Here is a 27,331-nt window from a genome sequence, read left to right as displayed (position 1 = left end):
ACCCACCTGGACACTGTGATCCTGGGCAACCTGCTCTGCATGATCCTGTTTCAGCAGTGGGGTTGGAATAGATGATCTCCCGAGGTCCCTTCTAACATCTACTATGCTGGGATTCTGTGATTATCCACTCTTCAGTGCAATTACCTTGAAAGCTTGTACTGAAAGGGCTATCCTTTTCATCATCACTGTCTATAAAATTATGTTAAACAAAAATGTGAACTACCCAGGTTCTAATTTGACCTAGGTCAAATTATCTGAAACATAAGTGGGTAGCTCTACCAGGCTCCTAGTTAAGAAACACAACTCTCAGCCCTGGATTTTCAAAGCTACAGCTTTAAGCCCTTGATTTTTGCAAGCCTTCCTTTCTAATGCTCACCATTCTCTGGAGCAAATTTATTCCTACTTTGCTCATTACTATATATAAAACTGCAAAGGTACTCTATGCAATCTGCATTCTTCAGAACTGGAAAGAGTAGTGCAGACCTGGAAGGGGCATGTAACTACTGGAAGGAGTAATGCAGTCCTGGAAGGAGCATGTAACTACTGGAAAGAGTACTACTAGACCAATACATTACTGGAACAATGTATTTCTGAAAGAATGATTTCTATTCTTATAAAAACTCCCTTTGTAATTGCCCCAAAAGAGATTTAAGCACTTTTTGAGTTCTCCCTTCCCTTTTAAGTGTCTATTATTTGGAGTTTGTGAGTAATCTTATGACTAAAGTATTTCTGAATGTTGTGTTATTCACTAAAATCCTGCTAGAGCAGCTGCACTCCCATCTTCCTGCAGATTTTGCTGTATCATGACACACAGACCATGGGCTAGACTGACACCTTTACTGCTTTGAGGAGGTAATTTCATCATACACCATTAAAATAACTGGACTGTTTACAAATGCAGGGTATGATCATTTTGTTCACAACATTTTTTTTGCAGAAATCCCCATTTCTTTATTATGGCACAATCTCTATTGATAAGCACAAACTTTTGCCTCAAACCTTCAGAAAACCTGATCCACTCAAACTGAACAGCTGCATAGGAGTAAGGATCTCGAAGGTTTTAATCTCTGACACTGGGCCTGAACTTCAGATTCTCATTTATTTTAATTAGAATGCAGAGGTATTGCAAACAATGTTGTTCAGACCAGCACACATTACATAAAAGATGTGGAGTGAGCTGTTGTAAGCTTTTTTGAAGACAAATGGGGTAAAATGCTGATGATAAGTAGGCCATTTTTAATGTAAAAGCATGGGGTTTCACCCATAAATGTCTTGTACTTATACAAGATAGTGAACACAGACATCTACATTCCATACCTCATATAAACCCGGGTTTAGAATTTTCCTTCTCTAACTTGCACTGACACCTGCTGGGGAATGTTTGTAACCCTCAAAATTCACGGTCTTGAGACTCAGGATGCTTTTCCACTCAGGAGTGATTCAACCTATGGGTAGATTACACCATGCATTTGCTATTTAATACAACTCCTGAAAAAACTGCCATGGTCTTTGAGGAAAGATTTAACAGACATAAATTAAAATATCATAGAAGATGTGTTTTCATCTGGAATTAAGATTATTTTCTGTTACCTCTGGGGCTCATCTAGTCCAATCCTGACGCTAAAGCAGGTTTGCCTGTATCACGCTGCACAAGAATGCATCCAGGTGGATCTTGAAAATCTCCACAGAAGACTCCACAACCTCTCTGAGTAGCCTGGTCCAGTGCTCTGGCACACTCACAGGAAAGAAGTTTTTTCTTCAGTTCAAGTGAAACCTCCCATGTTCTAGCTGTATCCACTGTCCTTTGTCCCATCACTGGGCACCACTTAAGAGAGCCCAAGCCTATCCTTGTCACCTCCACCTTTGGATATTTATATGTTTAAGCAGATTCCCTCTCAGTATTATCTTTTCCAGGCTGAAGAGCCCCAGGTCTCTCAACCTCTGCTCATCACAGACAATCCCCCAGTCATCCATGTCTCTCTGTTTGACTTTCTCCAGTAGTTTGCTGCCCCTCTTGAAGTGGGGAGCCCAGAACTGAACATAATACTCCAAACACAGCCTCACTAGAGCAGAGCAGAGGACAAGGAGAACCTCCCTGACCTGTTTGCCACATTCTTCTTGACGCACCCCAGAATACCATTGGCCATCTCAGCCACAATCACACATCACTGGCTCATGGAGAACTTGTCCAGCAGCACTCTCAGGTCCTTCTTCACACACCTGCTTTCCAGCAGGTCAAGTCCTAATCTGTACTAGTGCATGTGGTTATTCATCCCCAGGTGCAGAACTCTACCCTTGCCCTTGATGAACTTCATGAGGGTCACCTCTGCCCAACTCTCCAGCCTGCCCAGACCTCACTGAATGGCAGCACATCTTGATGGTGTGTCAGTCACTCCTCCCAGTTTTGTATTATCAGCACACCTGCTGAGAGTACACTCTGTCTGTTCTTCCACATTGCTGATGAAGATGGTGAATAAGACTGGACCCAGTACGGAACCCTGGGGAACACCACTAGCCACAGGCCTCCAAATAGACCCTGCACAATTGATCACAACCCTCTGTGCTGTCATTCAGCCAAATCAGCTTTCTCCCTCCTTCCCTAGATAAAATGTGATAGGTCTTAGGCATAAACCAAGGAGAACCACACATGGGTTCACCGTTAAACAAAGCAGTTAAAAACAAATCCTTCAATATTTCTTGAATTCCTCCTGAATACAGCAGCAGCAATTCCAAAGAAGATAGGAGTTTCTTGCTACATATTCATGAGAACAGACTAACAGTGATTACATGCCATCAAAAAAGAACAGCTAAACCTATAGATTCAGTATAAGAAACAGCACAGAACTACTAAGTCAGTGTTGCAAGTATAAAGCTAAACAATTCAAACATCAACAGCAGAAACCCAACTCTTAAAATACTCATTTTCCTATTTCTGGAGACTAACAAGAATTTGAATCTTACAAGGAAAATCTCACTGTGGAGAACTGTTGTGTCCAGATACCATCCCTCAAAATCATCTAGCCTTGGCTCAGATCTCAAGGTGGAATTCTTGTGAAAGACCTGTATTGCTCTGGACAAAAACTGTCCCACTAGTAGCCAACACAGCAACAACATAGCTCTAAGCCATTCCCCTAAGATGACACTCAGCACCACAGTGAGCACATACAGGACCCTGGCAAGTTGGCCCCAGCCACCCTGGAAAGCAAATACATCCACATAGTGAACACAGGAAAAAAACCCCTGCATATAAAACTCTCATAACAAACCCCAAGCCTTAATTGAATCCTCTCGTTATCTCACTTCTCATTATCTCAACCCTTTCATCTCCTGCCAAAATGGACTTAGTTAAGACAGCTGCTTTGTGAGCCACACGACAGGCACCAAATATGAACTGTCCTGGGCTAACAATCTGAACCTCAAGCCCCATTCTTTGCTACAGCTGGCATGACAGCAGCATCATATTGAGTATCAGCAGCAGAATCAGCTTAGCCCACGACACACTGCTAGAAGCAGCCAATGTCTGTGAAAATATGCTGTGAACTTCAGAAAGTGCTGTCACTGAGAAGAAACCGAGTTGCAAAGTCAAGTCACTGAACAGAACTAGTTCTGTTCGAGGTCAGACCAGGACACCAAGGAACAGATTTTCGGTGTCAGAAGCTTTTCAAAGAATCAGAAGCACACATACCAGAAGAGTTTGTAAATACTGCTTTATTCTCCAGTGAATATCCAACTTGCAACACTCATATCATCACTTAAGAGCCACCCATGTGACAAGATCCTAAAGTCTACAGCTCCATTGCACAGTTTATTAGATAGTCTCGATAAAAAACATCAGTGCAAAAATAAAAATTAATTCAGTATGCAGTTAAATGCATTTTTTCTTAGAAAGATATTTGGGCTTTGAGCACTTATACATCTGGTAAGGGAGAAGTCATTTGCAGTCTCAGCTCAAAATGATTAAAACTAGTCCACACCCAATTCTAAAGACAGGCAAACCCCATCTTTTTCTTTCTAAATCAAACTCTAAGCTTCATTGCAACATTTATCACAGGTGCATACGCTGAAAAATATTAGAAAAGTCACTTTCTGTTCAAATAGAAGTTGTTCTAAAACAGGCTGCCTTGTTTTTCGTGTGTGGGGTGCTTTTGTGACATGAATGTACTTTTCCATTCAGAAAAGAGAATTAACAGCATTCCAGCGTGTCCCAGTGCTGGCAAGTCCTCTTTCCAGTCCAGATACACACTGATGATTGATGAAGCTGCTGAATCTACAGTAGCAGGCAAAGCAGCTTGGCAGGAATTCAGTGCTATTGAAAAAAAAAATTTCAAATACTTATTCCATCTCCCCTCCACTACCTTTAACCACACTATCAACATGCTGCCAGGAATAGAGCCTTGATGCCAAGCTCTGAACTTACACAAGCAGCCACTGTTGGCATATTACCGTCGCAGCACAGGTTTAGGGTAAATTCTGTTTATTTTCACCTGTTTCCATTCCACATTGGACAGCAGCTAAATTATGGAAAGAGATTTCCTGTGCTAACAGTTAGCGTGCAGCAAATTTCATTAGCGCACTGTGTTTCACTTTGCTTGGTTAACGAGCTGATGAACGTCTTCCTTTCTACCACTGTTAACTGCAAGCTTTAAATAAAAGCAAGCAACACAGGAATTTCACATGCCCTGTAACAGTAAGAAAACAGGTTATTTTTACAGGCATTTTACCACTAATCTGCTCATTTGTTCTGGTGATAAAGAAACAAAAATCCTTCCTTATTAGTTTATGAAGTTCTGACAAGCTTACCCTAAGTAAATGAATGGCACGTCAAACAGTTAAGGTAAATACTGTACTAGCCTCAAAGCTAATACAAAGACTGATATGCTTCTCCTGATTGATATTGAGCTTGTTTTGGCTTTGCTTAGAACAGTAAAGCTTAGAAAGAGAGGCCTGAGACGTTCAGAGGGAGAGAAAAGAGTTGTTCAAGCTCACTCAGCTGTTTTTGTGTTAAGAAAACTCATTCAAATCTCAACTCAAAACTGAAGGTACAACCCAAAAGTCAGAATTACAACTGGATTTAAACCTCTGCTGAGATATTTCATTACTAAAGCTTCAAACATTCTGGAAAACAAGTCAGTTTTCCTGAAATCTATGAATGAGATTTACACTGTTCCCAGTAAATTCCAGCTATGGCTGGAACCTGTTACACATACTTTTTGGGAAAGGGATGTGGCTGCACCCTAAGATAGTTAATGTAACATTAGTCTCTGCTTTCCCAAATGGTACAATCCCTTCTGCAGGTCGAAAGAACTCCAGTTTGCAACTCCCTGAGCTGATGTATTCACACAATGTCATTTCCAGTTCCACCTTTCCACAAGCAAAGAAAGACTGGTGTTCCACCTGCCCTGAACAAAACAAGCATCGATAGGCACTTGAAGTTGGAAAGTCTGCAAACCTTTTCTTCCAGTACCAAACCTGCAGAGGAAATTCTCCATTTTTCTTAGGCTTCAGCTTTCCAAAACAATCTCAATCTAGGTCGGAAGCAACTAAGTGTTGGTACAAATTCCGCATCATTAAAAAAAGAAAAGTCTTAAAAAGAAACATATTTGGCCAGCTCCTTCTCCATCTCAGAATACTGCTCTTTGAGATGCTCCATGGCTTTTCTGTGCTCTTGATCTACCTCTGCTTGTTTGTTTTGTTGCTCCTTCATGAATTCCTCCCAGTGGCCTACACGCTTCTCCTCACGAGCCAGCAGCTTGTCCTCATGAAGCTGAAAAAAAAGCAGAATGTATCTCAGAAAGAGCTGTATCAAATTTCTTGAAGTCTTCTCTAGTTCCTCCTGCAAACATAAAATAATCCACAGCTTCAACTACGAACTATGTAATGTTGATCTGAATGGGAAGGCTAATTACTTCACACTCTAATTGTATGTAAGGGTAACACCATTTCCCTTCTGTTACTTGGCTGGTATCAGTGGTTGAGAGAAACACAATTAATAAAGTAAATAATATTAAATTCATTCTATTCAGTGGAAATTGGGTTAATTTCACTGAGAGCTGCTAACACTGATCACCTGAATCTAGATACTACCAAAATCCCATGATTTTTTCAGAACATCTGATTTCAGAAAGAAAAGTAAGGAAAAAGTATTTCTCCTCACATGACAACTCTTACCTGTCACCATTCACATCTGTAAAGTTTTGTGGCAGTTTAGGCTGGGTGCTTCCTGTTGCTGCCACATAGGTTACACCTCTGGTGTCCTGAGCGTCCAGCCCAGTAGATAGACACAGGAAATAGCATATTTCATACCCATAATATCCTGCACCCTATGAATGTATCTGCAAAGCCTTTCTCTTCCTCTTTCTTCCCTCTCTACTCTCACGGGAGATGCTCCCTATCAGGTAAAGGTGGGGGAGTATCTCAAGGCCTCTTAGGCCTGGCTAGGCCTAATGCCAGGAGAAGAAAGGGGAGGGGCAGTCTCAGACCTGGCCAGCTGAGACCAGCCTAGCAATAGTGGGGGGAAGAAAGAGCCCTGGGGGTTTTGGGTTTTGGTTTCGCTCAGGTGGGGAGAAGGGAAGTGTTGGGAGGCTTTTGGGCATGCTGCAAGGGACTCTGTACGCTTTGGGTTTCTTTTGTCACTATGCTTGTAGTTTTCTGTAATGCACTAATTGCTTTTTTCCCATTTAAACTTTCCATCACTTCTGCAATCCATTTGTGTGTCATTCTTTTGCCCCTTTCAGGGGCAAGAGAGGATCTGCCTGGCCTCAAACCGGGACAAGTTTCAAGAAAAAATGTCTTAGTATAGAAGCTTAAAGAAATACTACAAACCTCAACAGCTGTTAGTACTCCTCCACTGCATACAAAAAAATGGAAGCATACATTCACCAGTACAGGTTAGGACCTGGGAGTGCTGCTGGACTAAAAAGTTCATCATGGGCCAGCAGTGTGCCCTTGTGGCCACGAAGACCAATGATGCATTATGAAGAGTGTGGCCAGCAATTTGACAGACTTCTCCTCCCTCTCTGTTCTGCCCTAGTCAGGCCACATCTGGAGTACTTTATCCAGTTCTGGGATCCCTTGATCAAGAGACAGCAAACCATTGGATAGAGTCCAGCAGAGGCTACAAGGAGACTGAGAGACTGAGCATCTCTCTGATGAGAAGAGACCGATAGACTTGGGGCGGTTTAGCCTGGAGAAGAGCAGACTGAGAGTATCCTATTAATCCTGATCAGTATCTAAAGGTGGAGGTCACGAGGATAGATTCTTTTTAGTGGTGCCCAGTAACAGGACATGGGGCAACAAACACAAACTGGAACCCACCTGAACATAAGGAAAAACTTGGTTACTTTGGAAGTGCCAGAGCCCTGGAGCAGGCTGCCTAGAAGAGGTTGTGGAGTCTCCTTCTCTGGAAAGATTCCAAACATGCCTGGATGTTGTCATTCTGGGAAACCTGGTCTGGGTGACCCTACTTTAGCAGGACATTTGGAATAGATGATCTCCAGGGGCCCCTTCCAACCCCCACCATGCTGGGATTCTGTGATACAGCTAATCTTTTTAAAAAGTAGAGTTACTATTCGTGTGGAGTATTCATTTTGGATGGGTTTTTTTTATTAAAAGTTTTATTTCAAACAAACAGCAGCAGGACCGTAAGAATTTCCTCCTTAACCTGTCTACCAATATCTATACTAGGTTTAGGCACAAGTGAAATGTCAGGGCTCAGCAGTGTGCTCTTCACACAGTAGCAGTATTCAGCTGCAACTGCACTGCCCATCTTCACTGATTACAAAAAGGAAAGAAAAACATGACTATCAGCTTACACAACTCAATGTACAGCCTGTTTTGCCTGATGGCCTAAGAAACATCCTCGGCAGTCCTGAACGAAATCATTATGAAGAACATTTGGCAAGTAGAAAGACAACAGAGGAACAAAATCACAAAGGGCGAAGGAGAAAACATGAAACTAATTTCTTCCACAGTTTTCCAGATGTTAGACTCCAAGCCCATGTATTTCAAACAAGCAAAGTGTAGCCAACTGAAAGAATCCAATGATTCACATGTTCCTATAATACAGTCCTTCATTAAATAACCCATCCACAAGTGAAAAATGCACTTCCTTTTCAACCAGCCATATATATATATATATATGTATATATATATATAAAAATATATATAAATATGGTCAGTGTTCTCAGCTAACTAGGAAAGATTTACATTAGATTTACATTTCCATTCTGGTAGGTTAGGAGGTGTTTTTTGTTCCACAGAAAATAATTTGTTTCCTATAATTAAGCTTTCCCTGTATGTGATAAGTATTATAGTCTGAGCCAGGAAGGAAAATAAAGCAAAGGGGGGGAAAAAAAACCCCACCAAACAAAACCCCCAACATTTAATAATTTCCATATATTAGGAGACTGCAGAAAGAGCTAGAGCTCAGCGCTCACACCTTGAGTACTGTGTTCAGCTTTAAGGTTCTCACTACAAGAGAAACATTGAAGGCCTGGAGTGGGTCCAGACAAGGGCCACGAAGCTGGTGAAGGGTCCAGAGAACTGGTATTATGAGGAGTTGCTGAGGGAACGGGGGGTGTTTATTCTGGAGAAACTGAGACCATCTCACTCTCTACAACTCCCTGAAAGGTGGCTGCAGTGTGGATTAGTTTCTTTGCCTGAATAAGAAGTGATAGGACAAGAGGAAATGGCCTCAAGTTACACCAAGGGAGGTTTAGATTGGACATTAGAAGAAGCTTCTTCACTGAACGGGTTCTCAAACACTGGCACAGGCTTTCCAGGGAGGTGGTTGAAACCCCATCCCTGGAGGTGTTTAAAAGATGCAGAGATGTGAGTGACATGGTTTAGACCCAGACTTGGTAGAGATAGATAATGGTTGGACTTCAGGATCTTAAAGGTCTTTTGCAACTGAAACAATTCTATGATTCTATTAATTACCTTTGTAGTTGAGAAGATACATGCTGCTTTGTTTTCTAAGTGCAGAAATCCCTCCAAAAGTTTTACTGTGAGTATATATTTATGGGTTGATGTCCAGATGGAAACTGATGACAAGTGGTGTCCCTCAGGTGTCCGTACTGCACCCAGTACATTTTAGTATCTTCATCAATAACAGAGTCATTGATGAGTGACCTCAGTACATCTGCAGATGACACCACGCTGCGTGGTGTAGTTTACATGCATGGGAGATAGGATCCATACAGGAGGACCTGAACAAAATTGAGAAATGGGACCATGTGAACCTCATGGCATTTAAAAAGGCCAAGTGCAAGGTCCTGTACCTGGGTCACGACAATCCTCAGTATCAGCCCAGACTGGGTGACAATGGCATGGAGAAGGACTTGGGTGTACTGGTGGATGAAAAGCTGGATGCGAGTCAACAACGTGCACTCGCCCAGAAGCCACCTCCTGGGTTCCATCACCAGCAGTGTAGGCAGCAGGTCGAGGGAGGGGATTCTGCCTCTCTCCTCTGCTGACACCCTACCTGCATTGTTCGGTCCAGCTCTGGAGTTCTCAGTACAGGAGAGATATGGACCTACTAAAACAAGGCCAGAGGAGGCCACAACAATAATATGAGAGGTGGAACCCCTCTGCTGTGAGGACAGGCTGAGAGAGTTGGCATTGTTCAGCCTGGAATAGAGAAGCCTGCAGAGTCCTAACTATGACCTTTCAGTACTGAAAGGGGGCAGATTTTTTAGCAGGGCTTGTTGTGACAGGGCAACAGGTGATGGTTTCACATTAAAACAAACAAACAAAAAAAAAAACCAAAAGAGATAGACTTAGACTAGGTAGAAGGAAAACATTTTTTACACTGAGGATGGTGAGACACTGGCCCAGGCTGGTCAGAGACATGGTAGATACCCCATCCCTGTAAACATTCCAGGTCAGGTTCTGGGGCTCTGAGCAACCTGCTCTAGTTGAAGATGTTCCTGCTGACTGCAGAGGGGGTTGGAGTAGGTGACCTTTAAAGGTCCCTTCCAACATAAATCATTCTGTGATTCTACTATTCTATATAAAATATAGAAAAGTCTTCTTAAAATGTAGAAGTTTTGCTATCCTGAAGGCAGACAAACTTGTTGTAGAAGCACATGACTCCTACTTACATCACATTATAAAAATCCACCCATCCATCCATCCTTTACCTTCCTTGCTTCATGCTCCTTCTCTTGGACTCTCTGGATCATATTATTGGCAGCTTGCACTGAAAGAACAAATTGCAGGAGATCAGGTGCTGTCCAAAGTCACTTGCCTTTAAGGGATTTAAAAGACGTGAGGCTGCTGCAAGCCAAGGACTATGCTCCAGTGTATCACTTAAATCTTCACAAGAAAGGTTTGTCAGTACTTGCAGAAAACACTTTCAAGAGATACCTGTATGTTCACGTGTCACCAAGTTCAACCCTTGTGCCTTCTAGAAGCCAAAATGTAAAAGGCAACTGGGTCCTCCTTCTGTGCCCAGTCTGTAGTGCTGATGATGAGCTGGAGTGCACAACTTAGCACCTCAGGAGACCTCAAAAAGCCTCTTGAGCCAGTAACTAGAAACAGGTGAGCAAGGTCTAGGTTGTATTTGGCATTTTCCCCCTTATATTTTCCCCCTCATGTATATATTTTAACAATCTACATGGAGAATATATCTATGTTGGAGACAGCCTCTTCTCACATGAGACTAAGCCTAAGAGAGCTTCTCAATGGAAACAAAACCTGTATTCTTATATATTTTTCCTTTTCTAACTTATGTAACACAATGAATGCAGAATTAGATAAACTAATTTCTCCAAAGCAGTCAATTCTCCTACTAACACATCCTAGTTTTGAAAGACACCTTACTTATTTACCATCATCTTAATGCTGGTGACTTCTCTACCAGGAGACACCCTCAACACTTCCGGCTCCAGAACAGTCCTAGCAGCTGATGAGGAGGTGAGCAACATGGAGCATCTGATGGCTGAGCCTGAGCCACCCAAGACTATCAGAAGACAGTGGCAACTGATAGTGGTAGCAGGCTCCCTAAGGCAGAGAGGATGGAGGCTCCCCTCTCATCAATATGTTTTGTCACATAGGGATGTTTGTCACTTGCCAGTTGCTCACATTTGGATGTTGTAAAGAGGCTGATGAGGTCCCAGCTCTTATCCCTGTCACATAAGCACCACTGGTGCTGCAGAGGAGACCTCAGTAATGTCAGCAATGACTGCAATCATCTGGGCACAATGGTCAAAAGGTATGGGGGTCATGCTCTCCTCTGCTCTCCTTGGGAGGAGGACTTCATGGACAAGAGCAAGAACAAATGGCAATGGCTGTTAACCAGAAACATGAGAGGCTCCATCCAAATACAAGGGAAAACTTCTTTCCTGGGAGGGCCGGGATGCTGGACAACAGGCTGCCAACAGAGGCTGGGGAGCCTCCTCTGGAGAGATTCCAAACTCTGAGCAAACTGTTCTGGGTGGCAGTGCTTTAGCCAGGGTGGGTGTGGACTAGATGGTCTCCAGAGGTCCATTCTGTGATTCCGTAACAAGGGACAGTGGCCATGAATTGAAACAGACCTATTAGTGTCTAAAGATAATAACACCACCAACAACAGCAATAGCGTGTTCCATAGCTATACAGCAGCAAGTTTTGTTTTCAATCACAAGGGGAAATATTAGGCTTTGCTGTGGGAAAATTAAGAAACTGAAATTTAGGAAACTGAAATTTCGTCCATGGCTTTAGTCAACGTGGAGCATTTTCCTATTTTTAGTATCTAAGCTGAAACAGCTTGCACTTAGATCACCAAAAAAAGCTTTAATTTATCCTTAGCAAGAGCTGTGATGGGCACACAATAAACATAAGTAAGTCCCTGTAGTTTTTCCCTCTAAAATGCGACAGAAACAAGAACAAAGCGCAAAAATGGTAGAAAATCCATCCAAGGATAGTAATTTTCCCACAAATCCTATTTCTTAACCCAAACTATTTAAATTCCTCCCCCAAAAGGATGCAACAAGGGAAACAGGAAGTAACACGCTTACATCTCTTGAGCGTTTCAGTCAAAGCGCCGTGCATCGCCTGCTCACACTTTGGGAGGACGTGCTCGTTCGCTTCAAAGATGGTGTTCTTCAGATTTTCTAGGACTCGCAGTTCTCGGAGGCCACGCTTGTCCTGCCAGAAGAATTGCAAGAAAATGGGTGGCTAACAATCCAAACCAAGATGGTTTCCTATAGGTAAAACTATTCATTGAATCCTAGATCTTATTTAGAGCAGGCAAAGGAATCATTCCTTTTTATTCTACAGCAGGTAAGAGTTGACTTCACAAACATATTTTGCTACAGCAACAGAGAGGTAAATTACACCTGCTTGAAGCCTTCACTACAATCTGGGGAGGGGGGAAGACAGCTTAATGCCACTTTAAAACCAGTCCTGCACACTGTGCAAGTTTGAGGTACAGTTGTGTTTTCAGAACTAATTTTAAGCATCCAAGAATGAAAATCTACCCAGAAAGAGCCTTTTGGTGATCTTTTTCCACTTTGCAAGAGAAGTTGTACATGAACACTTCTACACCATCACTGCATTATCCTGATTAGCAGTTTATCAGACAACATTCCTTCCCTTTTTAATGATCTCTTACTTTGCATGAGATGTTGCTCCTCTCTTCCAGTAAGATTACTTTCTTTCAGGCAAAATTATAGCAATCATTCTCCTATCTCAATATTCCTACCAGTCTTTTGCAGGTAAAGTATTTGTGTTCCTTTCAAAACTTTTAAAATGAAAATACTTACATACTGCATTCTTTACTAGAGAGATACTGTTCCTGGTTTGGGCTAGAAGATAACTAATTCCCTTCAGTGATTTGACTTCTCAGTGACAGCACTTTCTGAAGTTCACAGCATGTCTTCCCAGACTGTATCTGCTTCTAGCAGTGATAGCACTGATGGTTTGAGCTAGTGACAAAGGCTGGGGTCCAGAAAACCTCTTGCTTAGACTTGCTCTTGTGACCAAGGGCACTGCTACATCTTGTGCTATATTTGGGGGTGCAGGAAGGCAGAGGTGGGAGCAGGGAGGAGTTGACAAGACAGGTGACTGTAAACTACAAGGGACTACAGCCCATGAACTTCATCTGCAGGATAAAGCTTGAGGGATCACCAGGGTCAAGCCTCTTCTTCAATGGCTGGTGTCCAAGGAGGACTCTGTCCATTCTGCCTTTCATCCTGATCCATCTGTTCCTGATTCTAGTACCAGATTCTAGCTCCTGAATCTGGTTCCCATCTGCCACTGAGTCCACTTTCCCAATGCCTGCCCCCAGCATCAGTGGTGCCAGTGACAGCTGGTGCCATAGGGGTTGGGGTGGATATTGGCTTGTATCTCTTTGTATCTGTCTCATTTTATTGCAATTATTTCTATTCAAGCTGGTTTAGTTTTCTTGCCCATCCTTTCTCCCTTAGTCCCTTTTTCTTCCCTTTGGGAAGGGAGAAGGGTTTATGGATATCATCTGTCACTTGTCAAGTGGCCTAACCCTTATTTTGGTCAAGAAATACATGTCAAGTCTTGCTGAAAAAAAAAGTATACATATTATAATCTCTAAAAAGATGTTGAAACTGTTCCAAGCCTCAGACTCTGAAGATTACAGCACCCAGTAAGATACAAATACTTACTTCAAACTCTTTAACAAAGTAACGTATTTCTCCCTGAATTACTGGTCTGTGATCCAGCAGTCTTGAATAGATTTCCCCAACATCTAGAAGATTAATGAAAGTCAGACATTTAGTTTTTCTGTCACACTCCATACTAGGCTACACAACACATGGTAGCACACCCCAATTACATTAAATTTAAAAGCACTCTGGTAGCATAGCAAGTAATTTCTAGTTTCACTACTTCAAGTAATGCATACTGTAGTTGCAACAAGCACTTTAAACTGGTACAGAACTGGCACTGCCTGTCCAAAGGAAGAGTTCCACTTTTTCTCCTGCCTCATCTGTTTGAGGTACCCAGTGGTTCCTCCTCTCTACTGTATCCACATTCACGCCTGGAATCCCAAATCACTCAAAACATGCAAAGAACTATAAAATGACAGAATACTGGGAATTTGAAGGGAACTCTGGAGATCATCTAGTCCAACCCTCCTGCTAAAGCAGTGCCACCCACTGCAGGTTGCCCAGGGTTTGGAATCTCTCCAGAGAAGGCTCCACAATCTCTCTGGGCAGCCTGCTCCAGTGCTCCGGGACCCTCATAGGAATGTTTTCCCTGATGCTCAGATGGAACCTCCCGTGTTCCAGATTGTGACTGTTGCCCTTTATTCTGTCGCTGGGCACCACTGAAAAGAATCTGGCCCCACGATCTTGATCTCACCCTTTAGATACTTATGTAAAATGATTACTTCAAATCTAGGGAATAACATGGTTGCACTAAATAAAGCATGGGTTAAAACACATCCAGGTTTAAAGCCTCCTGTGCACAGATTAACCAGGCCAAAAAGTGTATTAATAAGGCAAAAGAGCTCCTCAGGGCACTTAGCTCCAGTGGCAAGGCCTCGGTGGCAGACTCAGCTTTCCAAAACAAAGCCACACCGTTTCAAACTCTTAAGTGGTGGAAGCCAGTTAAGCCTCCCAGGTGGCCATCTATCTGTTCATCGCTCTGAACACTTCATGGATCTGCAGAGGGCTGGGGAGCGGTTGATGGAATGGGAATGGACTCGGCAGTCACGCTCATGTCCCGCTCGAGGGACGCGCTTGATCCCAAGAGCCGCAGCCCGGGCAAGGCCAGCAGCCCCCCTCACGGCCCGCAGTTTCTCAGCGGCTCAATGTGCGTCCCGTCCCCGCGTTCCCACTGCGGCTGTCACACAGATCTTGTATCCAGCTGGGCCGATCCGGCTTCTCACCCTTTATGATGGGCTGAATGGGGGAACTGACCGCCAGCGCCTCCCGATTCCTCTCGCTGGGCAGCGCGGCCGCTCCGCTGCGGCCGGGGAGCGCGGGGCCACCCCCGCTCATGACTCCCAGCGACAAGCGCCGGCCCGGCCCGGCCCGGCCCTTCCTCAGCCGCCGCCGAATTTCCGTCTCGCTGTGACGTTCTCTCTGTGCGCCGCTCGCCGCTGCAGGAACCGCGGCGGCCGGGCCTGGGGCTCGATACCGGCCGCAGGGCAGCGCGGCCGCGGCGTCTTCCCGCGGCTGATCGCAGCTCAGCTGCGGTGAAGAGAACGATTTTCACACTGAGGGCAGCTCCTGCCGCCTCGGGGGCGTCTGTAAGACCCGGCCGCCCCCTCCTGACTGCGCCTCAGGGCCCTGCAGAACGCAGCCCAGAGCTGTGAACTTAGGAAAAGAACAGAATCAGAGAACAGTTAAGTTTAGAAATGACCTCTGAGATCATCAGATCCGACTGTCAACGCAGCACCACCATGGTCATTAAACCATGTCCCAAAGTGCCACGTCTATGTGTTTTTGAATGGCGACTCCACCGTTTCACTGGGCAGCCCATTCCGGCCTAGCCCAAGTGAAGACGTTTTTCCTAATACGCAGTGTAAACCTTCCCTGGTGCAACTTGAGGCCATTTTCTCTTGAGACCAACACCCACCTCGCTCCAAGGCCCTTGCTGGAGTTGCAGAGAGTAATAGCTATTCCTCATAAGACTGGTACTCTAGACCCTTCAGCAGCTTTGTTGTCCTTCTATGGACCTGCTCCATCATCTCAATGGTCTTCTTGTAGAGGGAGGCCCAACACAAAGGTGGTATTTGAGCTGCATACCAGTGCTGAACACAGGGGGACAATCACTTCGCTCCTACTCCTGCCCACACCATTCCTGATACAGACCAGGATGCTGTTGGCTTTCTTGGCCACTTGGGCACACTGCTGGCTCATGTTCCAGCTGATTGTCAACTAGCATCCCTAGGTTCTTACCTGCTGGGCAGCTTTCCAGCCACTCTACCCAAGCCTGTAGTATTTCATGGGGTTGTTGTGACCCATGTGCAGGATCTGTCACTTGGCCTTGTTGAATCTCATACAACAGACCTTGACCCATCAGTCCAGCCTGTCCAGATACCTCTGCAGAGCCTTCCTACCTTTGAGCAGATCAACACTCCTACCCAGTTCAGTGTAATCTGCAAACACATTAAACCAGAGCATACAAAAGCATGTGGGTGATTAGGAAAGGTCTTAATGGATTCCCCCAAAGGCATGCTTGAGCAGCTGCTAACCAGTAGCTGGAATTCTCATGTGAATATGTGAAAATGGTAGAATAAGAGAAGACACACTACAGCTCACAAGACCTGTGCCTTTGAGCAGTAGTGGTTTGATAGGATAAATAAAAGCTCTGTCAACTCAGTTCACAGAATAAGGAACACTGAAAACGGTAAGAGGAAAGCTGCTTACTATCTTTAGAATTTCTCATTCTCATCACTGCTATAACATCCTCAGATGAAAAGTTTGTTCTGAGTTGGAAAAGTGAAAGGCACTCCAATTATCAGGCTTTACATGTGCATACCTGCATTTCAGCAAAACAAAAAATGCCATTAAAGACTGTAGCTCCCTTTCCCTGTGACTTAATATGTACAAACTTGAGATTTCCATTATCCACCCCATGGTCTTCAGAGGTGCTAGATTTGTTTCTTGACTGCTCATCAACTTCATTGTTCAATAAAGAGTAATAGCTTTTTTACAACGGAATTATATTTGATATTGTGCATTATGCTTGTCTAACAGACCATGAATGTTCCTGCAGATCTTCATTCACCTGCCATAGTAAAAAGGTAGATAGGGAAGATCTATGAGAATGGCCTGTGCATGTACCATGGGCCTTGTTGCCATGACCTGCAGAGAATAAAAATTAAAAGCTGACCCTTAATCATTCTTTGAATCCTACTGGCTGGTTAAAATCCATTTCTGAATATCTGAATACTCTAGGGTCTGACTTAAAGCCCCAAAAATATGCCATTCCTGACTATTCATCAAATCTCTTCCTCTGCCATGCCCACCCTCAGATCTCTAATTCACCTCAACACTGCTGCTCTGAATTGTTTTCATCAAAATGAAGTTTTAACAAAATGCGTTTTATCCTTAGAGCCCTTCTCCGCTCTTCCACATATATGCTCTAGACCCTAGAGTTTAACATCAGGTAAAAAACTTTGCTCTTACCTAGATGCACAAATAAATGTGGCCATGCTTGTAACAAGTAGAGAATATTACAGATTACACCAGTCCTTGGACACCAGGAACATACTTCTGCATTTTTGCAGGCCAAAACAATGGTCTTGAAAGATAAACTTTTGGGTTTGTTCTTATACGGATAAAATTCCTTTTCAAACCCCCGTGAATAAAAAGACAATCCTGCACTTGGCTCTGCTTGGAATTGCACTATTTTGGCAACATTAGGGAAATTTCCCTCTGTTCCACTGCAGAGATGCTGTAGTGAGCTGTTGCAACAGTGTGTTACTGCAGACCTTCAGCAGTTAGCCCAGTATCTAGTTTTCCCTTCATGCTTGTTTAGAGTACTGTGCTGCACTGCTTTCTGTACTTAAAGTGTCTCAGAGGTGAAAAGAGAAACAAATAGGTTTTCAGGGGCTGATGCACTTTTTTGCAGTCTTACACTCCCTAATATTACATTCTTTCTTCAGCTATATCCATGGATGCTCACTAATGTGGGAACTGTTTGCTCACTCCCCAGTCACTCCACTATGACAAGGTCTTATTTTCCTGTACTATTTTGGGATCTTTAGCTTCACTTGACTGTGAGAATCACTTGATCTGATGTTACATCTATGTTTATTAAAAATGTATTATCTGTCACTTGATTTATGTGTAACACTGGTTTTCCTCCCTTTTTGCATTTATTTTCCATGTTACTTTAGTTATCTTATATGACTTGGCATAATTCAAATAACTGCTTGAACTTCAATTGCTTCGGTACAGCCTTGTAAGTTAGTGTAAATAATTCAATTTTTAACTTAGATTTTAATTCAATAAGTAACAGTTGACTTGCTGCATGTAGAGTACCAGTCCAACACTGGTCTATTCAGTGTTTCACAGTGTAGTGAATCAAAAGGTCATGATGAAAAGCAGTGACTCAAAAGACGACTCCTCGAAGGCTAACAGTGGGAGTGTCGCCAGTGGTGCAGTATATATCACCAAGAGCTCAGAGAATCTTTTAAGTTCAGCTGGCAAGCTGGATTATTACATACCTCTTTGAAGTTTATGAGGTAAGTATTTCTCTAAGTAAAATATAATTTCTAATTTGTATTCTTTAAAATGGGGAAAAAATGCTATTACTTTAAGACAGAGATGTAAAAAGGCAGCATATATATTTAATCTTGCTTCATCAGTACTCTGTCCAATATTTTTAGCTGTGCAAAATATGTTTGTTTGCCATAGTTTTGAGTAGAGATGCCTATTTTTTATTGAAAATTTGGTGTCATATTCAAATCTTTTATAGTTATAATAATAATTTTGGAAATAAAGGCATTTCTCTCAGTCTCACTCTCTGGAGAACACAGATGAGGTACAGTATGATGATTTACAGAATGTGATTCCACAACCATTAGTGTCAGATGCCCCCCAGATCACATAATTAACCACAGCTGCTGCTATTCCTCCAACTTGAACTGTTTTAGAGATGCAGGATCAGTGTGCAGCTTTCCTACTCTCATGTTCAAAGAGAATGACTTGAAGTTTCAGTTAATATCCTTATCATGTCACAATCATTTTCATGTACAAGACTTGCACCTGACTGAATGAATGCAGCTCTGTGCTGTTTCAAGCTGTACTGCCAAAACCTTTGTTTATGATATTTATGTTTGTGCTTATTCTCAACAAAAAAGCATCAGCCCAAATTAAATGTCTCAAATGGAACTACAGGCAAGAACTCCCCTAAATCTTTAGTTCAGCATTCAAGCAACTGGCTGGGTTTAAAGAGCAACTTACTCCTGTTATTCCATAAACTACAGGAAAGAAACCTAATTTGTGGCTGATTGTACTAAGCAACAGTAGGAAGTACACTAAGAGTATAGTGTGTTGATTACATTTGATTTAAAGAAGCAGAGCAGCCAAAGAAGAAATTAATTGCAAAGTTTGCATTGCCTCATTCACAGTTCACAGTCCTCTGAATGACAATAGGGAAATTCATCCATTGTGTTATATTTATTATATTGAAGCATGATGAAACTATCTATTTCCTAAAAGACAAGTGCAGGATACCAACTTGTTGATGAGCTAGCATCTTACTGAAAGAAAACAAACATGCATTCAGAGATAAATGGGACATGAATTACAATGTTTCTCATGATCACAGTATTTATAGGGTTTGTGTCATTCATTGGTTCATCATCACAAAAATGCCAATGAACTAAGCTGGGCTACTGACAATATTTCTTTAAACAAATGCTACATATCACTGCTACACAGTGTTATTTCTATTTTTTCAGACAACACTAATTTGACAATGGGCTCCATCAGTGCAGCAAATGCAGAATTTTCTTTTGATGTATTCAAAGGGCTGAAAGTCCACCATGCCAGTGACAACTTCTTCTATTCCCCTCTGAGCATCATTGCAGCCTTGGCCATAGTTTATCTGGGAGCAAGAGGCAACACTGAGTATCAGATGGAGAAGGTAAGTTGCGTAAATGGACAAACTCCTTTTGATCCCATTCACAACAACCCCTTTACACCTTTGGGACTTTCTCCAGCTGAGGGTAGAAAGTCACATAGTCACATTTAGCGCTTGTCTCAAACCTGCTTAGAAAAAAAGAGTCGTTCCAAACCAGGTTTGTATTTTGATCAGAGTTTCACTTACAGCTGCTTTACCCCATAAAGAGGAAGAATGGCCTTTGGTTTCCATTAAGAAAGAGAGCAGTCTTGAAGGATAGTTAAGAGAGGTGCTTCAGCTTATATTATCTCATAGACTCAGTTGATTTCTTCCTTGTAATATGCAAAACATTCAGAAAAGAGGAATCACCATTAAAAATAAAGTAGTAGCTGGTTTATAGAGGGAATAACATTAACTAGAAAAGAGGAGATCTAAGCTAAGCATCATAGTCACAATTTTTCAATGTGGCACATGCAGTAAAAAAACATAATTATTTAAAACTAACATGAAACTTCTCTGTTCTTCTATATGTTAATCAGACCTACTTGGTCCAAGCTTAGTTTCAACACAAACATCAGTGACTCTCAGTGGACTTTGAGCATTTAATTTCATCTGCTGCTACTTCCAATTGCAGGTTCTCCACTTCAGCAAAATTGCAGGACTTGGAGAAACTTTTCTGACCAAGGGTCAGAAATCTAAGGTACATTTATCTATCTTTTATATTTTTCTCCTAGAGAACAGACTATTCTGACAGTGCTTCAAGGAGGTTTGGCACCATCCCAAATCTTTACCAATGCCCTAAATTTAAAAGATCTTCATTACATGGTGCATTTTTCTTATATGCTCTTAGTCTGTGTCTCTTGGAACACTGTTTTTGGAGCATTGGACAGTTGATCAATCTTTTCACTATATTATGAGACATTTTCTGAGTCCCTTGTCATCTAATACTCTTCCATCTTCAGCTTCAGCAGAAAGCTGCACTTAAAATGCAAGTATGACAACTTGCCAATTGCAATCAGTGGCACATGTTTGGGATTTTTGTTGTTGTTGTTGTTGCCTTACTTCTAAGGTATATAATTTCAGGTTTGTCACTGAGGTTTTCTCTCCAGCTAGAATGAGCATCATTATATGCTATGAATTAATTGTACATCATCAGTTGCTTGTATTGAACATATCTCTCCCCAGATCTTTTAGACTGTAGTACATTCACTTGCACATGTCCAAACGCTGTGCATTTTCCCATGTTATTTGTACCTTATAAATAATTCTGTTCCTAGTAAAATAAGCTTATAGGTATACCTTTTTATGTTCTTATCAACAACTCAGTGTGGCAGGTCTGTGAATATCCACATACTGTTTAAAGAACTTCTCTCTGATATTGCTGAACCAAAAGCCAACTATTCACTCCACATCGCCAAGAGACTCTACACTGAAAAGACATATTCAATCCTACCGGTGAGTTGTGCATTAGAGTGATGTCTTGTTAAACCCTATATAAACCTGTAATCCAGGAAGACTGGCCAAATCTGTTTATCCAAGAGGCTTACACCATTGTGGACTTCCACAGCTCTTCCCTTTGCCACAACCTTGACAACAGCCTGAATGGAAAGCAATGTCAGGGAAAAAGATAGCTTTATTAGACAATTAATGGAGTAATAAAGAAAAGTATTTGGTAATTAAATTCCCCCCTCCCTGCTGCTTCATCCCCCCCAAAGTATTTTCATTTTAAGAAGTTTTTGGTTGCTTTCTGTAGGGTGTAACTTGACCAGTAGGTTTTATTCATTTGAAAATCTTAAACACAACTTTTGAAAGTGTCAAAATCTTTCACGTTTTCAAAACAAAAATACAAATATTCCAAATCAAAGAAACTTATCTTTATAAAATAGGCAAGCATAATTTTAAAGAAAAAGGAGGGGACATAATGGTAACAAAACACTCTGAAATGAACTTGAGGCAGCGGTTTTGGATCAGACTTTCTTCACTAAAATATTTAAGCATTTGTAATATATATTTAAGCATTTGTAATATATACTCTTAACTGGTCAAGTAATAAAAATGTCAGATCTGAAAATGTCATGGATCAAATGATTTTTTTTCTGGGCAGTTTTAGCAGGTTACTCCAGGAAGTAAGCAATGACAACTTAATATTAAAATCCTTGTAACCATAGTTTTTTCACCTTCATCCTCTTTTGAAAATATTACTGATTTGGTGGCTAGAATTGTTGTCTTCACAGATCTATTTAAAATGCGTGAAGAAACTGTACAGAGCAGGTCTGGAAACAGTCAACTTCAAAACAGCATCAAATCAAGCTAGGCAACTCATTAATTCCTGGGTGAGAAATCAGACAAATGGTAAGGTCAAAGAACATTTTGAGATATACTTCCTTCTCACAAATGTATTTGAACAACTTCTGGAAAGTGTAAGTGGGCTTCAAGGAGAAAAGTAATGCATGCACTAGGCTGATGGTGCAAAAGGAATGATTCAAGAGCTTGTGTACCTTTATTGTGCTAAGGTGGGAAGAAAAAGGAGTAAATTGTAGGAAAGAACGGTGAGAAACAGAGAATCTATATTACTTCTTCCTTTGCCTGCTCTTTTGTCTATATATTATTCTTTTCCCTGGAATGTATACCACTCTTGAAGCTGTTCTCTTGCAGAAATGTCTGGCCAAGTGCCAGTCATTTTGTCTTAAATCATCCTCATGAACCTGAATTCCACACTCAGACCATTGAAGAAAAAGAAGTCAAGCCAAGCAGCAGCATGTCAATTGCCCTCTCCAATACTACAGTGAGACTTAACATTCTCTGCCCTGCTTCTTCCTTAAAAGGACAGATTCGAGACTTCCTTGAACCTGGCTCTGTGGATTCCAGTACTGCACTAGTCCTTGTGAATGCCATCTACTTCAAAGGGATATGGAAGACAGCATTTAAAGAAGAAGACACTCGGGAATTTCCTTTCAGAGTGAGAAAGGTAGGGGGGGCACAGATGCAGCTTCTAACCAGGATGTTGGCTTGCACAGCCACCAGTCTGGGTGTAACATGTACAGCATGCTGCAGTCTTTGGGTGGGTGATTTAGCTGGGCCCCTCGCTTTTAGGTTTGCAAGAGTTGTGTCTGACCAGAGCACACCAGCAGGCAAGAGGGGAAAACAGAGACACACTCTTCTTCAAAGGCAACATGCTCGAAGATTGAGTCCTGTGCCTTTTGAAGGGCTTGTGCATTTGCCTGCCTAGAGAAAGAATTTCTCCCCAGTTACATTATCTCGTGCTTCCATTTGTGCAGCAAGAAAGCAAACCTGTGCAAATGATGTGTCAAAACGGTACGTTCAGAGTGTCAGTGGTGACTTCAGAGAAAATGAAGATCCTGGAGCTTCCATATGCAAGTGGAGACTTGAGCATGTTGATACTGTTGCCTGATGACATCTCTGGCCTGGAGCAGGTATGGCCTTGTCAGGGGAAGTAGAAGAGTTACCTCTTCAGTGAGTCTTAGCTACCATCATACCTTTTGTTGTGCATTTACATCCAAGGTACCCACATAGTGAAGTTCAATGAGGCAAAGTGCAAGTTCCTGCACTTGGGTCAGGGCAGTCCTCAATACTATTACAGGCTGGGGGAAGATGAGATTGAGAGCAGCCCTGTAGAAGAGGACTTGGGGATACTGGTGGATGAGAAGCTGGGCATGAGCCAACAACACACACTTGCAGCACAGAAGGCAAACTGAATCCTGGGCTGCATTAAAAGAAGTGTGTCCAGGAGGCTGAGGAAGGTGATTCTGCTCTGCTCTTGTGAGACCTCACCTGAACTACTGTGTCCAGCTCTAGGGCCCCCAACACAAGAAGGACATGGACATTCTGGAATGGGTCCAAAGGAGGGCCTCAAATATGACCAGAGGGCTAGAGCACCTCTCCTACAAAGACAGGCTGAGGGAGTTAGAGCTGCTTAGCCTGGAGAAGAGAAGGGTCTGGGGAGACCTTATAGCAGCATTTCAATATCTGAAGGGGACCTGCAGGAAGGGTGGGTAGGGACTGTTTATAAGGGCTTGTAGTGATAGCATGAGGGGCAATGGTTTTAAACTAGAGCAGTGCAGATTTAGGTTAAGACATAAGGAGGAAATTTTTTACAAAGAGGGTGGTGAAATACTGTGCCAGGTTGCCTTGAGACCTGATGGAGGCCCCATCCCTGGAGACATTCAAAGTCAGACTTGATGGGGCCCTGAGCAACCCAATCTAGTTGGATATGTCCCAACTGACTGCAGGGCGTTTGAACAAGATGACCTTCCAAAGTCCCTTCCAACCTATGATCATGGCTGTGCTGCACAGCTGGGGAGCACAAAAGCCCCCCAGCTGTTACCAGGTACTTAGGCATAGATTGGTCCCTTAGGAGAGCTCTCGATTCTGTCTAATAAAGCTGAAGGAGAGTGGTGTTGCTGCAACCTGCAGAATAGAATGTAAGTATGGGCAGATTTATTATTCTTTCACCAAGAGGTAGTTTCACCATCCACCTTATAAACTGATGAGGAAATATTGCTAAAACTGATGAGAATTCGTTGCAGGAATCCCTAATGATATATTTTTTTAACAAAATCCTCATTAAACATCATAAATGGGCTGCTTTCAAAATAGCTCTGATTGTGTCACCATGGAATGTAAAACAAAGTTAGGTAAAGTGTGTTCTTGGTAAAATATTCTTCATTTTAAAATGGTGAAACCAATCAAGATGTACTAACTGGTCAATAACACTTCATCATTTAAGACATCAGAAAGTCTTAAATCACAGTATCACAGTATCACAGTATCACAAAAGTTGGAAGAGACCTCGAGGATCATCGAGTCCAACCTGTCTCCACAGACCTCACGACTAGACCATGGCACCAAGTGCCATGTCTAATACCCTCTTGAACACCTCCAGGGACAGTGACTCCACCACCTCCCTGGGCAGCACATTCCAATGACGAACGACTCACTCAGTGAAGAACTTTCTCTTCACCTCGAGTCTAAACCTCCCCTGGTGCAGCTTGAGACTGTGTCCTCTTGTTATGGTGCTGGTTGCCTGGGAGAAGAGACCAACCCCCTCCTGTCTACAACCACCTTTCAGGTAGTTGTAGAGGGCAATGAGGTCCCCCCCGAACCTCCTCTTCTCCAGGCTAAACAATCCCAGCTCCCTCAGCCTCCCCTCTTAGGGCTTGTGCTCAAGGCCTCTCACCAGCCTTGTTGCCCTTCTCTGGACACGTTCAATATAGAGATGGAAACAAAATGCATGAAAGATATTTGGAAATTATGCATCAAACAAGGATAGCAGGAGAGACTTGTGTGTAATGGGATAAACGTCAGCAGCAGAAAGAATCCATGAACATTAAAAGGCAGAAAATGAGAGAATGAAAGAAAACATCAAAACTGCTTAACTGCTTTAAGTCGAGTCATTTCTTTTTTTCAGATGCATGAAAACTACTTTAAAAAAACGTTTGTTTTGTTGTTTTGTTAGGAAAAAAAAAGAGTGGGGCCAGTATGCAATGAGTAAAGAATACATGATGTACTGACTGTGTAAAATTCAATGAAACTTTTGTCTTAATCTTGGAGGAAAATGAAGCTAAACAGCTGAGTTAACAGCATGCTAACACCAAAGAGGAAATATGGACAGATGCAAGAGAGAAAGAAAATTCACAATGTTAACTGGCTTAGTAGCAAAAAAAAAAAAGATAACTCCAGTGTCAATCATTTACAGTGTTATCAAGGTGTTATAAAATTACCTGTTTGTACTCAAGAAAGGGAAAAAGTGATGTAGCCTGCACTATGTAACCCATTTTTCTTCAACCATTTTTTGGAATTACATTATGAAGTAGGTTTATTAAAGATGTAGAAGAGTTTGCATTTCTTAGGTAGTGTCAACTGTAAACAAATATTCATGGACTATTCTTGGGATCTCTTTCACTAGCTGACTAATTTTCTGGGCTGTAAAACTGTTGGATTGTGCCCCATGAGACAGAAGGGGATGTGTCAGGTGGGGGATGAACTGAATAAGACAGTGACACAGGCAGTACTGCAGAGGCAAACACTAAATTACAAGAAGTATGTTGATAGGAAGCACTTCAGGAAACATTCTGTTTGGGTTCTTTGTCTTTTTTTATTGTAGCCTTGATTAAAATGCAAGGTAGGAAGAAGTATTTGCAGGCATTTCATTCTCACTCTCTTTCCAGCTTGAGAACAAAGTCAGCTTTGAAAAACTTATGGAGTGGACCAGTCCTAATGTGGTGGAAAAGAAGAGAGTGAAAGTGTACCTCCCACGCATGAAGTTTGAAGGAAAATATAACCTCACGTCTGTCTTAATGGCCTTGGGTATGACTGACCTGTTCAGCCCTTTGGCCAATCTGTCTGGCATCTCTTCAGCAGAGAGCCTGAAGGTATCTGAGGCCATCCATGAGGCACGCATGGAAGTCAATGAAGAGGGCACCAGTATAGCTAGCTCTGTGGATGTGGTGGGAGACATCAAACACTCCCCTGAGATTGAGGAGTTTAGGGCTGACCACCCCTTCCTTTTCTTCATCAGACACAACCCAACCAACAGCATGCTTTTCTTTGGTAGATACTCTTCTCCCTAAGGAGGAAAAAAGAGGTGCAAAAAATGCTTGCTTTCCCTCAGAAACAGACCTCCTTTACTGTAATATTTTAGCCTAATTTCATCTCTTCAATATCTGCAGGCGAGGAAACAAGAGACAGCATGTTTACTCCTTTCCTTTCTCATACCGGTTTCAGAATTGCTTGAACTGGTCAAAACTAAGCCAACAAAGAATAGAGGCACCCACCGGTCAGGATGGGGCCAAGTGATTTTCACTTGAGGAGCAAGGTGCAAGCATGACGCAAATTCCTTGAGAACCCATTAGGAAGATGACCAAGGGCTGTGCTCATCTCATTCCCCAGCAGCATCCTGCTGACAAACCCATGGTATTCCTAAAACATGGCCTTTGAGATCTCCAGTTTGAAGGAGGTGGCTGTGGATAGGATTCTACCATGCAGGTTGTTGACTGGTGCCTATGTGAATTTCAATATTTGTTTACTGAGCTGATGGGAAATGGTGCACATGTTCACTTGTCCTCTTACCATGTGTTCCTCATCTAATTCTGAACTTCTTGCAGAGATTCTCCAAAGTCATGGGTAGTTTCTTGCTTCAGAAAGTGCAAGGAGATCTGGTTTTGTGTAGGTGCACTTATGCCTTCTTACGGAGTTTAAATTCAAAGCCTGAAAGATGGATGTCCAGATGACCCAGAGCTCAGTGAGAACTGCCAGTCAAAAGAGCTTCCTGAATTCTTGGAAAATACTTTCAATTTGAGCATTTTGATTTTTTGTAAAAAGTTGTGTAAGTGATATTAAAGAATCTGATTTCTCTGTACGAGTTTTGTGAGAAAAACACAGGTTTCACAATAATGTCTCCGTTGAGCTTGCTTAGCAGGTAAATTTCAGTTAGTCCCTGGAAAGCCCTCAGGTGACATTCAGAACTTGAGCACATTATTATTCCATGAAATGTAGCTGGGCTTCTTTGTTCCTCTGATAGTTCAGGGCTATATCTCATGTTTTTAACCAATGAGTGAGTATCCTGATATACTCTTTTTTTTTCCCTATAGTGACCAAATATATCCATATTCACTGCCTTCATTCTAATAATAAATTATTGATTTTGATGCATATAATTGTTTATTTTTTTCCTAAACATAATAAAATAAAAACATAAATGTTTGTTATGATAATTACATTAATTTTTCTGGACCAAACCCCCCTGGTAACTGTCTTAAGTAAAATGAGATTCAGCACA

General features: G+C 42.2%; 2 protein-coding genes across 2 annotated transcripts; one reads left to right on the top strand and one right to left on the bottom strand.

Annotated features, from left to right (window-relative positions):
* Positions 1-3,678: 3,678 nt before the first annotated feature.
* Positions 3,679-14,983, bottom strand: BLOC1S5 (biogenesis of lysosomal organelles complex 1 subunit 5). The gene is made up of 5 exons (XM_009910159.2): positions 14,843-14,983; positions 13,617-13,699; positions 11,997-12,126; positions 10,140-10,198; positions 3,679-5,764 (listed from the first exon to the last, which is right to left on the bottom strand). The coding sequence occupies exons 1-5, from the start codon at positions 14,952-14,954 to the stop codon at positions 5,585-5,587; spliced, it is 564 nt and encodes a 187-aa protein (XP_009908461.2). The 5' UTR covers positions 14,955-14,983; the 3' UTR covers positions 3,679-5,584.
* A 4,385-nt stretch (positions 14,984-19,368) lies between these two features.
* Positions 19,369-26,123, top strand: LOC104308914 (ovalbumin-related protein X). Its single transcript, XM_009910157.2, has 7 exons — positions 19,369-19,557; positions 20,168-20,233; positions 20,860-20,988; positions 21,768-21,885; positions 22,359-22,501; positions 22,812-22,967; positions 25,722-26,123. Exons 1-7 carry the CDS (start codon positions 19,390-19,392, stop codon positions 26,121-26,123), a joined length of 1,182 nt encoding a protein of 393 aa, XP_009908459.2. The 5' UTR covers positions 19,369-19,389.
* The last annotated feature ends 1,208 nt before the right edge of the window (positions 26,124-27,331 follow it).

Source organism: Dryobates pubescens, chromosome 9 (assembly GCF_014839835.1).
Source record: "Dryobates pubescens isolate bDryPub1 chromosome 9, bDryPub1.pri, whole genome shotgun sequence".
Lineage (NCBI taxonomy): Eukaryota > Metazoa > Chordata > Aves > Piciformes > Picidae > Dryobates > Dryobates pubescens.
This window is presented reverse-complemented; position numbering and strand designations above follow the sequence as displayed.